Here is an 18,851-nt window from a genome sequence, read left to right on the forward strand (position 1 = left end):
TCTGTGATATAATACCATACACTGGAACAGTGTTCATTTGCCTATAAAAGCTTGATTTCCTCATTACATAAAAAAATTAGATGAACGAACGTATAATGAATAAATATGCAATGGGTATGAATACAGATGCCAGGAAAAAGGCCTAAAATACAAAGTGTAGATTCTGCAGTGTGATTTTTCTTCTTAAAGTAATCTTTAGTTAGTAATAAAACTCATAGATACAGAAGGGGGGTCTCTTTCATAAACAAAGAACCAAAGAGAGGGGTATATTCTCATCTTAGTAGGTGGCAATCAATCTATATTCAGTATCCTGGTCTAAATTTTCCACAAAATTCTCATAGAATCATAGAAAATAGGACAAATACTGCCTTCAGACACCGTTTGCATTCACCCTCTCACTCCCTACTATGGATAATTCAAAACAAAATTTTATAAAAATGCAACTGTTAGTACTACTCAAGATTTATAGACAATGCCATCCATTATGATTCTCAAAAAAATTGTCCTTTCAGGAAACAGTTGGACTAATAAGGTATTAAGAAACATTTCTGAACCACTTTCTCCAAAGCTGTCAGCCAGGCAATAGAGAATTAATTATGCTAAATGTTATGGGTTTTCTTGCTAGCCTACAATGAAGTTTATCTGGCTTATGAGTATATGAAATATCCTTATGTAGTGAGATCTGTAGCCAACATACAAACCACCAAAATCAGTCAGGAGAAACAGAAAGCAAAACAGATGTGAATTCCCAGTGTTTAACATGGTTGTAGTTAAATATTCTCAGAAAAAAATGTTTTCCACTTTTCACCTTTCCAAGAGAACGGAGGGAATTTGTGACTGAATAGTTGTCTGGTTTCCAAAATCGGTATGAACTATGGTATCACCTCCTCAGGCTGCAGTCAGCCCACACTGCCAGACACTGCACACAGTCAGGGAAAGATGTTTTCTCTCTCCACGAGAGGGCAGGTCTCACCCACACACAATTTCACCCTCATCGTCCTCACCCTGGGGCCAGCAGCTCCCTTCTGCTGGAACTGCTGGGATGGAGAAAGTTCTGCTATGGGACCACCTGAGGGAAAGGCATGCTAGTCCTCAGGGAGACAAGAGGCACCTTGTCATTCTCAATGAGCATTTCACATTGTATTACTACTTTTAAATTATACTGCTATATAAATCCTGAAGTACACTGAATTCATATATATATATATATATATATATATATATATATATATATATATATATATATCTTTGAAAAGACTACATAAATAATTTCTACATTTTTGTTGAAGAATTTAGATTGAAACAAAAGAATTTTTCATAAATAACTTCAGAGTAATGGATTCTAGTATAGTTGCTTCCTCTCTTTCTAGTAGTGTTATGATTCTGCTGCTTTTATGTTCATAGAAAGTGCCAAATGCAGCTCCTTGCATCTTTTGTGCTCTACAAAATTTCTGTGGACATATTCAGAAAGAAAGAAAAAATACCTACATTAACAACACTTCTCCAGCTACTGTGTCCTGAATAGGATGAAAAAAAAACGCAGGAGGCATTTTGGCTTCAAAAAAGGTCAGCTTTCCCAGGTCACGTGAAATTGGAAAAGCCTTCAGTAACAGAATCTTCATGAACTCAAGCAGAACCCGAAACTGAAGGTCCAATTCTAATGTGCTCTTTTCAGAGGAAAATTTCAGAGGAATGGACAAGGAATCTAAAAAAACTCTAAAATAGAGATAACCCTATGTAGCCCCTTTTCCCTCTAAGTGACCATTCCTCTGCTTCTGGTCTTTACAAAAGCAGAAACAGATTTGATGCTATTCTCCTCTTGATCCCCAAATTCTTCCTCCTCTTTCTTAAGCAACAGGAAGGGTGCCTTGAAGAGAGCAGGTTATTTTCCTGATGCCTTCTGGCATGGCCTTCAGTTACACGCTGAACTGCACTGACTTTGCGCATGGCTGTAAAAAACTGCAGAAGGAGAAAATGGGAAAGGAAGCCCACGATCTGTGTCACACGGGCTGATGAGGAGAAGGCATGGGCTTTGTCAAAGCCTTCAAGAGCAAGAGATACAGCAGAGTAATCTCTCAAGAATATCTGCACTATCAGGTTAACAAAAGAAAGAGGCAGAAGCTTACTCTCCCTTTAGAAATCAATAAAGAACAAAGCTGAAATCTTTTTAGCCTTTTTAGACACTAACTCCTCAATAGCGATTCCCTGGGCTTATCCATACTTAACATTTCACCCAATCAAGGCAGCAGACATAAATCCCATCTTTATGGGAAGGCCTAATGGGGTACAGTGCAAAACAGCTCTAATTTTGCAGGGAAGAGCATTGGTTCATATATATGGCTGTTCACTAACACAGAGTTGCAAGTTACATGGCCAGGAAATAAATGTGCTCAGTTAAAGTCTCAGCTTATATAGCAATTAAGTAAGAGAAAGAGAGAAGAATGCTCCAGATGGCAGGAAGGTAGGAAGCCATGCTCACCAGCCATGGCCAGATTGCATGGAAGGTTGTCTTAATGTAGAAGTGGAAACAAGATGAGGGAACAGAAGCAATAACAGGCTCAGAGAGAGTCAAGAACTGGAATTAACCTAAAGTCACTTCTTCCAGAGCTCACATATCCTGCCCCAGTTACAAAATGTGGGAAGGGAAAAGACAGAGAAAAGAAAAATTGCAACTGCTGCAGACAAATGTTGCTCTGGCCTCTGCTAAGGCACTAAAATAAACCTGTGCTCCTAGAATTATCTGTTAAGCTGCATGAGCAGTAAAATCAAGGGAACGTACTCCATGGTACTCCTTCTAAAGTTGCAGCCACTTTTTATACCCTGCAGCACTTTTTCTGAAACTCCTCTTTTTTTTTTTTTTTCCAAATGCTCTATATATACCATCATATATATTTATATAGAGGGCAGGTGTTCATGTCTGTACATGTGCTTTGCAGTATCAAAATCTATGTCTTTAAAAAACCCAAATCCAAAACTTTGCTGAGATATTAAGCCATGAAATTTCTAGCTACATTTCTCCACTTTGGACCAGGCACAATTAAAAATACTATATTAAATATTTGTATTTGAAATTTATCATGGTGGCTGTATTAAAACAATTGCGTATATAGAGTGAAAAGTTTTAAGAGGAGAAAGAAGTTATTTTGGGATCCAGGGACTAAATAAACATTCTACAAACAGACACAAAGGGGTCCCACTAGTTTCACCAACCAGGCTCTAGATGAGAAATCCAACAAATAAGCACAAGAACTTTTATTATAATAAGTTCTTTAATATGAAGTAAGAACTAAAACATGACACAAACTCTAAAATCAAATGTCCAAAGATTATATATCTCTTTGTTACCTGTAAAGGGCAAGGTGATAAGTATTAATAACTAGGGTGTGTAAGCATATAAAGATTTAGGGTAAGGTTTCATATGCAATTGAAAAGTCATACACACAGAACAAAGTAGGTATGGTTGCATAGGCTTGGGAATTCCACTAAACCCCTCAGCAGACATTTAAAGTATGTTCAACTTGGAAATAACTTTTCCTTGCACTCTGGAAATAGGAACATTCAGAAGTATTAGACTGCTTTCCAAGTTAGCTTACACAAATTAGCTTTCCTCTACAAGCTATTAGATGAAAGCCCACAATGAAAGCCAACACACACACACAAAAAATTTAGTACCAAATGTCTGGTTGTTCATGTTCTTCAAATTGTGCAGCTATGCAAGTATAACCACTATAATTTATCATTCTTCAAATCTGTACACTGGTCAAAAAAGCAAGAAAGCCAAACTGCCTACCAAGCAAGGAGACTTGCACACAGACCTTGGGCTAATTGGAACAATTTAAAATTCCCCTCCATTTTAATTTTTGAGGCAGCAGTAACACAGATGAAAATCCAAAATCCAACTGACACTGTAAAACAGTGCATAAACAAAGGAAGGCATTCAGGTTATACACATAAGCAAAACTCTCAAGCACTTAGTTTCTGCATGAGAAAATGATATCCTCTGTAAAATACTTTTTTTTAAAAAAAAAAAAGAATATTGCATTCTAGAGCTGAACACAAAATTTAAGTGACAGATTTGAAAGTTTTTAAAACAGTTTTTCAGACATGTCAGATAATCAATACAGAAGAGAATTCTAAAATGTCATTTAATCTTTCCATTAAAATACCTAAAAAAAATTATAATGTGTAGGAATTCAGGGATATGTCAGAAAGCCTCCTATACCAAGAAGCCAGTGGTCTAGGAGCTAGCATAGTGATGCTGAGAACCTGCAAGACATCCTCAAGGTCACAAGGCAGAGACCATTTCTTTCCTGGTAATATCTTTACTATTAACCCTCGATAAGGCTACTAACCTGTACACAAATTTTATTTATTCACTTTACAAGTAATGTAACAGATCCTGTCAAAGTCTCTTCAGACAAAACTGTAAATAGAATCCAGCTTCTTAATATCCCAGAGACATAACTACATTACTCATCCACTCTAACAAACTGCTTTTTGATAGATAAACCAAAAATGTATTAGGCTATGACTTGTAGTCATTACTTTAGTTTGGGTTTCTTTAGGAATTGCAACCTCAAATCCTCAAGTTTAATTTCTCTTATCTGTTCTACACCCAATAATTACCCAGACCATGGGAAAGTGTATGTCACAGTGCCTCCTAAATGCTGATCTACACAGAAGTTGACTGCCATTTATCTATCATCCTTTTAACTCATGGGAAAATATCTGAAGATAATTGATTCAAATTCTGCTGCTATGACTTCATAAAAGCTCATAATGGTATGTTCATAACAATGAAAAGGCATAAAAGGTATAAAAGAATTAAATACTCTATCTCTACCTTGCTGCCACTTAGGTATAGTTCTTAAATGATCTTCTGAAATAAATTACCCAAGTTTTTTAAACTACTGACAGATTAATGACGAGCCACTTAATTTGGCCTCTAGTTCCACCTCTTTGTAAAGCAAGTAATGTTATTTTAAAAAGTGAAATTTACAGCAGCCTACAAAGTTTTTGGAAAAAAATGGGGGGTTTTATTGTCATACATGGAGCAAAACAAAAGAGGTCAACTAAATAAGTGCCACATATGGTCCTGGATGCAACCTCTAAGGCTTCCCCTCTCTAACTTTTAAAAGCATAAATATTGTTCAAATAAAAATAAGTTTCCATAACATGAGAGGTCTAAGACTACTTTTAAGTCCTCAGAGAGACAGAATAATTTTGAAAAAAACAAACCATGGAATTCTAATTAGGTTTAGGTGACAAAGTTCTGAAAAAAGGTTTTATTTTACCAAGAATATTTGACTAGCTTTTCTTTTTTTGAACTACAGGCAAAGAACATGCTGAAGAAGATTAAAACTTCCTTGGATTTATTGGAAAGAGAAGTGTCTAGTTTCTCCTACTATTAATGACAAGTGCTGTCAACAAATGCATTATAAGGTAACATTACTATGGTATTGTCTGCATTTCACTGTCATATTTTTCTCCTTTATAAAAGAGTATGTGATTTAACTATAAATCTGTCAACTCCCAACAACAAATTTCCATAGCTTCTGGTGATTTGTGGGTACCTCCCAAAAAATTTCTAATGGTCACTTTCATGTCTCTAAACAGCAGATAAATTTTAACACCACCTAAAAATGCTGAATTAGTAGATTTCAGTACAAAATCCCCATATTCACAAATATCCACAAATAGATTGGTAGGATAGATGCACATCCTGCAAACTGAGATGGAAGAGGTGAAGAATTGTGACTACTTTCTCACAAAACAAAGAAAAGCAGCAGAGAGAAGGCATTCTTCTGAAAGGAACATAGAACAATGTGAATGTCACAGCAGAGTTACTATCAAATATTGCTCTTTAGTTTATCCTTTGTACACTGGAAATTTGTTTTATCCTTAATTTCTTCAGTTTTCAAATTTATAGCTTTATGGGAACAGTAAAAAAAATAGGTACCAAAATTATTCAATTGAAAACAAAGATTGGTGCTCACTCTCTAAGTGTTTAAGCAGCAGAGGATGTGTAGCACTGGTTATCAGTGCTACTTCACCTACTAATTAACATTGCTAAAATTGATAAGCACCCAATATTCTGTTATATTGGTACAACGATGAAAAAAATCTGGAGCTAAATCAGTTGCTATACAGACTCCATGACTGTCAGGCTGTGCTGTCAAACAGCTCCCAGCTGAGTCTCCTCACTTGACTCACCTGAGCAATCCTGTTGGATCTCCTCTAGAGAGACAATTTATGTAAAAATGGATGGCAGAACTAAATCCTTTGGAGGAACCAATATTTTTCCTTCTCTACCTTTTTCAGGCACCTTGTCTGTTTTTCCCTAATGATCAGTGTCACATTTTCAATTCTCTCTACCAAATTTTGTAATTCCAACAGTGCTGATGCCTTGCCTTAAGAAGATTTATCCTGCAGACTACAGTTTTGTAATACAGCTGTAGAGTTCACTCAAACCATACGGATCTCAGTGGGTATTTCAGTGCTCACTCTGCAATTTTTGGTTTTCCAAGTGCAATGTGTAGATTCCTATCATTACTCTAAACAGATAGAACATCTGCTCAATCTGTTTTATAGACTGAAAAGAAGAAAAGGAAGTAATTTTAAGCTATATGTGGAACCTAGATATAAAAATATTAGAAGATTTACAGAGCATGTAACTGTTGGTACAAACCAGGGATACAGAGGCATCTGTAGCTGGTTCCAACGCTGCGACAAATGCCGTGTGCACATGGATTCAGAGCACAGAAGTCAATCAGCTGAGCACATGTAGGTCCTGTAAATCCAGGACTACAGCTGCAGGAGAAGGCAAGTCTGTCTGCATAACAGGTTCCATTGTTCTGGCAGGGAGATGATGCACAAGGGTCTATTTTGTCCTCGCAAGTGGTTCCTAAAAACCCTGAAAGAAATAAAGGGGTTTGATAAGTAAGCATCCTGATATGCATACAATTTTAATAACTGCACGTTAAAAGTCAGCCATTGAGAGATCTATATTCCTTTCTTTTTTAGTTCTGTGAATATTATAAAAATACAGATTTTTTACATAATAAACTCTAATTTTACCCATCTACTCTCTATGAAAAGAGATGCTTCAGCTGAAATCATACTATAAATGATTAGGGCAGTGAATTGCAAAACTACTTGCTGAAACTGACAGTGTTTATCTGTTTTCTGAGTGAATCTGGCTTGAAAAGCAGAAGAGATTTTCTAATGATCAGGAGCTGGCTAGCCTAGAAAAAAAGAAAAAAAGCCCAATCTGACCTATTTTTCCTGACTGTTAACGTGTATGTTAAATGTAACAATCTCTTAAAGAGAATATGGGTTTATTGAGTTTCAATAATTTAAATAATATCTTTTACAAGAACAGTGTTCTCATTAGCAGGAGAGACGATGATTTGTTGAAGTAACACCATGCCAAAAATAGGCAAGGAAAGGGATATTCTTTCAAGGGAACTTTTAATCAGATGTAGGGAAGAATAATGTTTTAATAAATTGCAGTAACTACAGCTTGAATCTATACATACACATACATCATATAAGTAGTAACAGAATGCTTGGTTATTGTATCTTAAAGCAAGTCAGAAAAGCATACTCAAATTCTAGAACCCTTCCAAATAAAAGAGCCAACTGTCCTTTCCATTCAATTATATATATTTTTTAATAAGCATTTGGTCCATTTGTACAGACCATCACTTTTCAGGCTTAGAATTCCCTGGAATATTACATCGTAAAAAAGCTCTTAATATTACAGTAGAATAATAAACAAGGTGAGTAACCCACACAGAATATACTACAGGGATCTATTCAGAGAATTTACAAAACTTACATTAATGGAACTAAGAAAAGATGAGGAGGCCACAATTGCTCTTTGAGCTCCAGAAAAAGTAGGATTTTATTTTGGTCACAATTGGCAGCAGGATTTTAGAGGCATCTTCAAAATATTAGGCGCTGGACAAATGACTTTCAACACCACATCTCCCTTAGATGTCCTTAAGTCTTACATCAGAATTATGGAATGAAAAACATGGAAAAAACAATCTAATTTACAAAAAGAAAAAAAAAAGGCAACTAGAAAGATGGGAAAAAAGAAATAATCTACAGATTGGATTTATAAATCTTGTCATACAAACTCTGCAACAGAGCAGGAGAGAAAAAAATCAGGTCTGGCAGGGCACAGATGAAGAACAAGCAAGAGCCTTCTGTCCTCCTCATTTTGCTATCCTATGGCTCCAATTGCTTCATGGGCTTTGTCAGGACCACCTGCTCACCAGTGTTGAACAGAGAGAGCCTAAAAACAAATACTGCAGAACCCTATACTAGAGGTCCCCCCTGTAGATGATAACTAACCATCAGAAACTGCAAAGGACAGAAACCCCAGGAGCAAGGATGTAATTCCTGCAACGGTTCACTGACAAATGAAGAAAGCCTGTAATGTTGTATTAAAATCTTGGTCAGATTTAAAAGACTCTGCAAGGACTTTTAACTATTACCAGGAGAAGATCACCCAATGAGTCCAGTGAAATCTCTCAAGTAACTCTGAAACCAGATTAAAAAGGATCAAGGAGATCTGGGGTCACACAATGACACTAATGCCGCTTCACTACAACCTTTGCAGTAATCTTCCCTCCAAAGAGGAGGTTACTGGCAGATGGTTAACGTTTCAAGTGACAAAGCACTTCAAGAACATATTCAGGTTTAAAATACACCAAAACATGTTGCCCTTGTGCTATCTTCGACTGAACTGTGAAATGCATTTAGGTGATTCTGGAAGTTCAAATCTCAAGCATGAGTCAAATATCTGAGAATACTCAAAGCAAAAAATATGGAAATCTATTATTCTGGCATTTCTGAATGTGCATTTAAATCTATACCAGTCCAGTTGTTGAAAACAAATAATGCAAGTAATAACTATAAAAATCAAATTCAGAGGTGTATTGACTGAAAACAGAATCAAATTCCAGACAAAAAAATCATCATTGTTTATCTGCAGAAAAATATCCCCTGAACTGCTCCTCAACCAGCTAACATGGACCCAACTCTGCATGTAGGTCATTGTTGATATAAAAGGGACATGACTGAAATGCAAAGTCTAGTGGTAATTTGAAAGATCTGAATACAAAATTTACCAAGGAATAACACAGAAGGTAAAGGGGAAAGGCAATAATAGAAAATATTTATACTGGTAAAACACACAGTACAATGTCTGTGATTACATGGATCGGGTCACTTGGCTAGTTGTCAAGTAGAACAACAGTCTTAAGTTTGGTGATATGCTTTATAAATTGCTACAGACCTTCAGGGCAGTGATAGAAAATAGATCAGAAATACATTTTCAGAGACAGAAATGCTCCGAATAAAAGCGAAATTTTTCATCACAGTGGGATTTTAATTACTTGGTTGCTGAAAGCAAAAGAGACATGTGCAAGTCAAGGAAATCAAACATTTTCTGAAGACACCACAGAACTGCCTTTTATACAGCTTGTGAACAACTAACTTGTCTGATTGTTACATTAGACCCAATTCCAAGAATCACAAATATATGAAAAATTACATCTGTGAATTGCTAGGGCTCAGGACTACAAAATCTTTAACTTTGAAATGCAGGGATACGTGCTAAAAGAAGTACAAGCAATTTACTATTTTCCCTATAGAAATTTGTGAGGAAATAGAAATAAATGGTATTTCATCAGAATTCTGTAAAGAGAAAAGAATTACTAATCAGAAGGATCAAGAAATCATTAAAACACTGTAAGATTTTGATTGAAATTCACTTTAGCTAAGTCTTTCCTGATAAAGATGGATAGAGGCTTAACCCATTCAAGCATTAAGGAGAAGTCTATTAAAAATAAGAGCAATTTGGGAAGGTGCCAGGTAAAAACATTAGATTAGTGGAAAGTACCAGAAACTAAACAGCCATAAAAAATTTTAATTAACAACAAAATGTTCTTCAGGTAAATTAAATTCTCTTATAGTAATATGAAGAATTTTGCATTCTGATCATCAGTAACCTTGGGAAATCTTCCATATGCAACAGCTGTGTGACCCAGTTACCTATGATTGAGATCATAAATAGGTTTATTCTATGTAAACCTAAAGAAGCTAGAATGACATCTGCAAAATGTACTAGAGAAAAAGGCTTTTACATGAACAATGAAGGAGAAAAAATAGTAAACCTTGAAACTTAAAACTATTCTAAGTCTCAATAAATAACTTCTGTTCTCCCAGTCAATTAAGATGCATAGTGACAAAGTGCATTTTCTAGCTGCTATTGCAAATCAACACACATGAATCACAACTTAGCATCTTCTATAGCTGCCAACTCTATTTTCTAAACTACAGAAACCATAACAAGAGCATTCATAAATTTATTGCTTTCCAGTATTTTGAGAAATACCTGCAGATATCTCAGGACACTTTTGCTCAGTGTGTTGCCAGCAATAGTTAACTGGAGCTACTCAAATCAAACGGTCAAAAGTAGCATAAATTCAATGCTAAAATGTGAATTTCAAGTAATCTATATATGCTAAACTCTTTATAATAGCATTGTTTTCTCTCTATCTTCTTTGATTCTAGGGGATGGCTGATATCCATTTTTGCTGATGACCATTTTTCAAAAATATATTAACCCAAATTAAAATATTTCTGCCCCTTCTGTCCAAGCTGGTGACCTCCACATAGAGCATGTAGGAACAGCGCAAGAACCCAGGCCACTTTTATAGAGTTGGCCAGCTGAATGCAAGCTTTTTTTATCAAAGATTAATGTTTTCCTATAACACTGAAGGCAGTTAATCTGTACTTATCTTCAGGACATTAAACTTTCATGGAATAGAACTTCAGAAGCATCTCACAACAAAAGTTTATTTCTTTATTATAACTGATCTGTACTTTGCTCATTACTGTCTGGCTTTGTTCTAAACCATCGTGCACTACTAAATTATTCGAATATTTTCACATGATCAAAATTTACAAAGGGTCTCCAAACCTTTAAAATATATAAAACAAATATATACACAAGTACCAAGTCTTTCATTCTATCTCATTTTACAAAATTTATGTCCGGAAGGAATACATTTCCTTACCACACAATCAGGCAATTTTCATACAGTTGGTTTTTTATTTTCTTTTTAACAAAGATTTCTGTGAATTTGATAACTACATAAATAAGGATAACTAGCTTCAACATTTCTAAAACTTAGGTCGATTTATTTAATATTTTGTGTTTATTAATTTAATGTAATGACATTTATTTATTACAACCAGGGTTTTTTTTTGTTTCCCATTATTATTTATATATTTAGTTCTACTTCAGGGTATTTTGGAAACACACATAACTTCTCAGAAACTTCAAGAAAATGAAGTAACCAAATTTGTAAATTGATGAGCAGTACCCCAATCAGTATAAATAAAAACTATTAATGTTACTGTCAATACAATAATCTGTTATACACTACAATTAAGTGGAAGAAAATGAGAGGCCATATTTAAGAGTGATAATGATGGAATGATTCTGAATATAAATTTTAAATATTCATTGTCAGGTTGGCATGTTTACTATGTGTAGGGTTTTAGAATATCTAGAAGTTCCTCTGCACAAAACTTTTGAAGGTAGTATTTACTAAATGTGTGGTTTAGGACATAAAGTTAATAAAACAATCAAAGATCCCTACCTGACTGTAAGCAAGATCCAAACATTATTTTGACAGTAACAGTGTCAAAGTTTTAAACAAATTCATTGGTCTTTAGTATTGCATAAGTTTCTTCACTACAAATTCAAGTATAAAATCCAATTTTCTCTTTAATACAGGTGCTTCAACAACTTCAGATAGGAGTTTATTTTCTGACATATTTTGGATGTTAAAACCTACAGTGCATCCCACAGAAAATGGAATCTGTAAGCATAATGAAAGTTTCTTTACTAAAGGACTCTTAAGACAGTAAAATAGTCTAAAGAATCATCATGAATTGCTCATATCTGAGATAGGCTGCTTTTTCAGTGCCTCAGATCTGGCCTTCTGTAAGTTATCGTGCTTTTTCATGAACCACAGATCTCATTTGTAAAAGAAATGCACAATCTCAAAATCATTCTTCATTGTTTCCGTATCATTCCTTTATCTGCCATCTTTTTCTTTTCCTTGTGTGATACTTGCACATCTTCTTACCCTTTTCCAAGCCACATTATATCTGCAGACTGTAGTTCCCACACGAGCATAAGCTCCTTGGTTATCTTTCTCCACTGTGCTGAATTAGCACTACAGAAAGAAAAGCCTTTTCTCAACAAGCGATTACTATTAAGCACAACAGAATAGCAGCAGAGTAAGAGATCTCACTTAAATTAGAAAATTGGGGGTTGGTAGGCAAATTTGCAAGTTACTCCATCTGAAATTTTCAATTAACTACCCTTTGTTGTATTTACAAAAATTACTGAATCTCTTCAGAGATTAAAACCCAAACAAAAGCTCCCAAATTATGCCTCTGTGAAAGGATAACTCATCAAAAGACGTAAGAATGATCAAGGGACAGTCATCAGTAAAATTAGACAATAAATTTTGTTAAATCAACTCTTTCTTTCCATCCACAAGATATCTGAATTCTTCAGCTCATTGACATTAGACCTTCCAGAACAAAATGAAGAGGCAGCACCTTTTTACTTAGCATGCCCCTGAGGCTACTCCAGAGCATTAGATGTGCTCCTGCAGACAGGCTGTGCCACTTCGATGCCAACACTCTCCCTCACCACAGGTACAGGCCAGCTCTGAAACTTCATGGGAAGCACTCATGGCTCTTTGAACCAGCAGCAGCTATTAGGGAGTCAGGGAGAAGCTTTGGGATTCCTCTTGAGTTATCACAGGCTGACACAAGGACAACCATGCACACAAGATGTCATTTGTTCCTACAAACCTAAGGATGATTCTCTTATGTCCAAGGAACTAATATAAAACTAGTCTTTCCAAGAGAAATAATCCTGGTCAGTCCAGAATGTGATTTCCAAAACATTCTATCCCCTCCAAAGGCTTTTTCTACACTGGAAGTAATTCAGGTCACTGTACAACACCTGATTTTAAAATGAGTTGTAAATGCATTTCAGAAAAGCCTTTTTTTGTTGTTGCCCCAGTGCTTTTGAAAACATTTATACCATGTGAGTATGTCAGACATATACATGAATAACCAGAGTAACAGCTTTTTCCCCAATTTCATCTTTGCTTTACAACACAGCTGTTCTCAGAAATATGTAAATAATACTGGGGACTAGAACTGGTAACTCTGCATGGAAAGTTTCAGGAAGATGACCCAAAAAGCATGTTTGCCTATCAACAAAACCTAGGAGCTGAAAGGTTCTTCTTGAAGTCACTAAGAAACAGGTTTAGCGTTTTCTTTCCTCTGGAAGTGTCAAAAATTTGTGTCAAAACATTGTGTCTTTAAGGCAAGTCCAGAAACCATAAAAAACCTCAAGACTCTAAGCAGAAAATGGGCACAAGCTGGTAACACATAACAAAAACACATGTGCCAACAAACAAAAAGACCAGAATACTAAGAAGGTGATACCAATGTTCCCAGAAGGAAAAAGAGCCATGTATACAGCCTAAACACTAAGACAGTGCAATAAGCGTGCCAAAATTGAACTTAGAGCACAAAGCAGAAACAATTGGAAACTTATCAAACACAAATATGGATCAATGGAAAAGAAACAGAAGATAAATATTGAGGAAACAAAGCAGGCAACAAGACTGAGGAATCAGGTATCTCAGCCCAGAGGTATCCAGCCACGAGCGCACAGAGGAGAGGTTCCAGTGGCTTGGTTATGCTGCAGCTAAACCAGCTGCTGCGGGTGGGAATTCCGCAGCCCGAGCAGCGGCACAGCGGGAAGCTCTCTCCGTCAGTCTCCTCGGGAGAGAGCTCTGCACGGAGCCGCAGGGGAGCCTTCTCTCTCCGGGGCTCCCCGCGGCGTGCGGCCCTGGCACGGGCAGCCGGTGCCTCGGCGGGAGCTGCTGCGGGCCAGGCCCGGCCCGGCCCCGCTCCCCTCACGGCCGCCTGGCCCTGGCACGGGATCCCAGAGCCGGAGGAGGGCAGCCCCAGCCCCGCACGGTGCCCAGTGCTCGGCAGGGCACTGAGAGCTGCTGCCGGCACCACAGCACAGCCACGGTGCCTGGCACAGCCCAGCAGAGCCCCCCGGGGCCCTCAGGCCACCAGTGACCCTGGCAGCAGGAGGGAGGCTGAGGTATGATCAGCACATTCATTAACAGGAACCAGGAGCGAGCAGTTAATGAGCCACACACGGAAACACGTATGGCACACATAAAACAACCAAAAATCCCTGTAGCTGCTCTTCCCAGCATTACTGGAAAGATCATTTCCTGCAGGGCATCCCTAAAGATTCTTGAATAGATTTCTTGAGAAAATTGCAAGTAAATTATTGACCAAGTCTAACATCTAATATTTTTCTCCTGAATTTCACTACTATTTATAAGGGAAACAATTTCCAAAAATTTGCCACATGCAGGATCTGCACGGTTGATGTCAATACATCAGTCTGTGTTTCAAAAGCAATTAAGTGGTAAAGCATAACACTCTAGAAAAGCAAGGAATCAGCTGAAGAAACAACAAATAATCTTCATTATTAAGCAAGTAGATGTAATATTACCAGAGCAGTTTATCAAAGACTTGCACCCTTAGAGCAAGCATTAAGGTGCTGGCAGAACAAAACCAACATCCACAGATCAAGGAAGGACAGAAGTATAATTAGTTCAAAGTTCTAATCTTAATTATAAATAACTAATAGGAGGCTTCATAATTGAAAGCTTCCACTCATGATAATTTTTTCATGCGCAATTTAGGGATCTGTCATTGCAGTCAGCACAGTGTTATGAAAGCACAGTGGCATTGGGGTGTCCTTGTTTCACATTTACAAGGTTTTACCAGTGTGAATGAGTGAGAAGCTTTCATGTCAAGAAAGTAATATGTCCAAACAAAAAGGAAAATTAATTAAAACTTTGGGGGGTTGAAATAATTCCTGTAGTTATTACTTTTACACACATTTTAGCCAACCGGTTCATGTGCAGAAACGTGCACATACTACAAGGGAGGCATCTTTTTCTCACACAATTAGTGGACAACATAAAAATCAGATCACACCTTGAGTCTCCTCAAATTCACCTTTCTCATCAGTACTGGAGCCTGACTGTATTGTAGAACGAAAGAACATTTCTGCACCACATATACACCCATACATCCTGTTCCTGATTATACCAAGGTTTCTCATCTGGTTTTCTTTTCTGCTTACAATTACAAGCTAAGGCACAATTTTAAAAACATTTAAATATACATATCTACATATCAATATAATTTAAAATTTAGAGTAAGTACACCCTGAAAAACAGCACTTTGTATGAGGGGCTAGAGAAGTGTTTGCTGGTTACCTTCTGGGCACTGACAGCTGAATCCATTGAGGTGGGATGAGCAGGTCCCTCCATTCTGGCACGGCTGCTGGATGCAATGATCAATCTCTGACTGGCACAGCTCTCCAGTGTAGCCTACAAAACAGCTCACAATATTCAGAAGATGGAGCAAAAACAAGGGTTTACCACTAAACATGTTGCTTGACCATCCAAATAATACCATTACTTTTCTTGAACCAAATTAACCAATATAAGCAACAGAGGACAGTCTCTCATTTCTTATGAGATTTCTAATTAAAACATATGCATCATGGGAGAAGCATAAAAATCTAGCAGAATTCTAGTCTACATCCCTTGTATTTTACCAACAGCAATATTCTGACATCACTAGTGACTTGGTTATAGGTACTGGGTCCTCATTGGTACTCATATAATCAAAAAATAACCATTTTGGAATGGTTTTTAAATGCAACTTGAATCTCAAGTCAATAATCTTTAGCAAGACTTTAAACAGAACTTGACACTATGAATTATTTGTGCATATGCTGAATGACTGTCATTTGCTCCTATTTCTGGGCTTCAAAAAGAGTGTTTATTTTAAGTGGGAGCTGTGAAGAGCTGCTCAGCACAGTTGCAAACTCTTCCAAATAAGCTTCCATAAGTTCACAAGCTACAGATTGTGTGTACTGTACTATTTGACCATAAGTTTGTTTTGTTCCATATGTCTGATGTCTGTAACACATCCCCAAAAAATGAACAAACTTAAAATACAATCTAAATTATTCTACACTCCATACCTAAATTTCATAACAAATATCACACATTCCCCTTTTTTAATTTTCAATTACCTCCAAGAAAATATCTTGGATGCATGACTGAAGAAAAAACTACAAGCTACACACAGACACATCGTATTTTTTTTAAAAGGAACCCTACAAAAACCTATGAATATCTTCCATAATGAGCATATTTAACCAAATGACTGGTGTTAAAGACTAGTAAACTATGACCAGATGAACACTGCTATGAAGAGGTATAGACGAGAAAGACCCCAAGGTGACACAGAGGACATGCATGGATAAGATTTAGCTGATGCAGGGGAGAAAAAGGAAAAAGGGGAAAAATCCCCCTCAAATCAAAACAATGGGGGGAGGGAAAACACATAATCTTATTAAATAATTATTTTTAATGCAATCAAAATCAAAATTGGTATGCTTTTTTGCATACAGTAAGACCCATACCTGTTAAAATTTATGATGTCACCATAAAACAGCTGTCAACACAGATTGTTAGAGCTGCTACAACACTACTACAGAAAAACATCTATGAGACTTTCTGTGTACATTGCACTTTTATATGCTATAGAGAGATAAATTATAAAACCATTCTCTGCAATGCAAAACCTGGAAAAAGGAACTGGTGTATATTGTAAAATTATTCTATTAAATCACCTAAAGTGGAGGGAAAAAATGAGGTTGAAAGCCAGAAATGTGGTCTTATATGGCAGGTCCTCTTGACTGGGTTGAAGCACTTGGAGGGAGGGATCTAAGCTTCACTCTGGAAAACTAGTGGTTTTCTGCAGTTCTAACTGGTCTCAAATTCGCATAAATTTTACAAAAGCAACAATGAAGGATTATAGAAGACTGCATCCGCTGACCTCTTTCATCTATACACTTCACAGCTTTTTTAGTTTGCACATTCAGCTGATTATTTTTATGAATTGTAACACAGTATTGAATGTGCTAACATAATTTAAACATTCTTCCATCTTTGAACTGTTACCAAGTTTGGGAAGGTTCAAAATTACCCTGGAATTCAACATGTATCCAAAAGAATGTGGCACAAAGGCTGAAATGATTGTGCTGCTCTGAATCTTGCTACAAGAATTGGACTTCCTGCAATCATCATTACAGCTTGCAGGAAAACTCGAGAGAATATCTTATGACACATTTTTAAATATAGCCTATCTTATTACCACCTATAGTGCATGTTTTGTCCATCTGAAAGAGAATATGATTCAGGAATAGCATCCCAAGTATGATGCAGGGACTAGAAATGAAAAGGTACTAAACAATCACCAGAGAAGGGGGGGAAAAAACAGTTTTTTGGTGAGATATACACTAAGAATTGTTACACCTCTGCATTTTGTAATGATACTTAACTTCATAAAATTTCCTTCTAACAGATTTTGGGAAACATAATTATATTCACGTAGAAATGTTTCTGAAATTTGCATCTGAAAACATATAAGATAATTAAACTCTTAAATGCAATTTTTTAAAATATTTTTCATATGAAATTAATATTTTTTAGAAAATCAAAGTTAAATGAAAACTTTGTTTTCAAAGTCAGTTTTTCAGATTGTTTTTTAGTGTGTGGACACAAATTTTGGTGGATAAAATGATTATGAGTAGAAACACAAACCACTGAAATTAACAATGATTGGGACATTTGAATGACATTAGACATTTGATATTAAAAAAAAATTATGAAGAATTATTTAAAAAAAACCCAAAAAGCTAAAACTAAGCTTATGTGTGGTGGTCACAGAACACTTGTGAATAAAACACTGATAAAGAAAAAGCTGATGTAAATTAAATTTTGATCCTGTGTTTTTAGTAGATAAAGTTCCACTAGTTATGATTAATTCCCTCATGGGGTTAAGGTTCAGACATGTGCTTTCAATGGCATTCTTCACCAATGAAAAACCTTCCACGGCCCTTATGTTGTTGTTGTTGTTGCATTTTCTGTCTGTTCTGGTATCAGAAGTTGCACAGCTCACTGCTCTGCAAAAATATATGCACTGAATGTCAAGCAAAGCTGCATTATTCAAGAATTCAAAACCTACCAGGCAGGCAGCTGCAGGTGAAGTTGTTCCTGTCATGTTTCTGTGCTACATCAGTGCAGGTTGCATTGTTCTGGCAAGGTTGGCTCTGACAGGCATCAAATTCTTCACACAGGGAACCCTTATATGCATCTTCACACTCACAAAAAAAAGTTGCCTAAAAACAAAGATGATATGTATTTCACAATAAATTTTCAAAGATGATGTTTTCATTTAATACACTTCTGAACAAAGATGGCTTGGTTTTCCTGTTCATAATAACAGTAGTTGCCATAAATAGATCAACTGAACAAAGTTACTCCTTAAAATACTAAACCTGCACCAATTCTTCAGCTCAAATTTTTAATGATGTTGGGTCATTTCATCAAGACAAAGAGTCTGGGATCAGATCCATAATAGCTAAATCATTACGCATTTTTTCTTCCATTCCAGAAATTAGATTTATAGGCTGAAATAACTGTCAGAATCAATAATGTGCAGATTTACTGCAAAGAAATCCTACTACAGATATGCACTGTTTACATGACAGGCTCCCAGAGTGGTACTTCAGCAGTAACACCCCCTTTCAATTCTGTTAAAATATGTCTTCTTCTTAGTGT

At 36.4% G+C, this 18,851-nt stretch overlaps 1 protein-coding gene across 1 annotated transcript in view; it reads right to left on the minus strand.

Annotated features, from left to right (window-relative positions):
* The window catches only part of DNER (delta/notch like EGF repeat containing), a 112,825-nt gene that overhangs the window by 15,832 nt on the left and 78,142 nt on the right, over positions 1-18,851 (minus strand). Inside the window, exons 6-8 of the mRNA XM_005527050.3 lie at positions 18,256-18,409; positions 15,429-15,542; positions 6,689-6,913 (exon numbers count right to left, since the gene is read on the minus strand). Of these exons, the coding sequence (XP_005527107.2) occupies positions 6,689-6,913; positions 15,429-15,542; positions 18,256-18,409 (493 nt within the window). The remainder of the gene's footprint in view (positions 1-6,688; positions 6,914-15,428; positions 15,543-18,255; positions 18,410-18,851) is intronic.

Source organism: Pseudopodoces humilis, chromosome 11 (assembly GCF_049639895.1).
Source record: "Pseudopodoces humilis isolate 2021_Gansu_Grassland_sample_001 chromosome 11, ASM4963989v1, whole genome shotgun sequence".
Lineage (NCBI taxonomy): Eukaryota > Metazoa > Chordata > Aves > Passeriformes > Paridae > Pseudopodoces > Pseudopodoces humilis.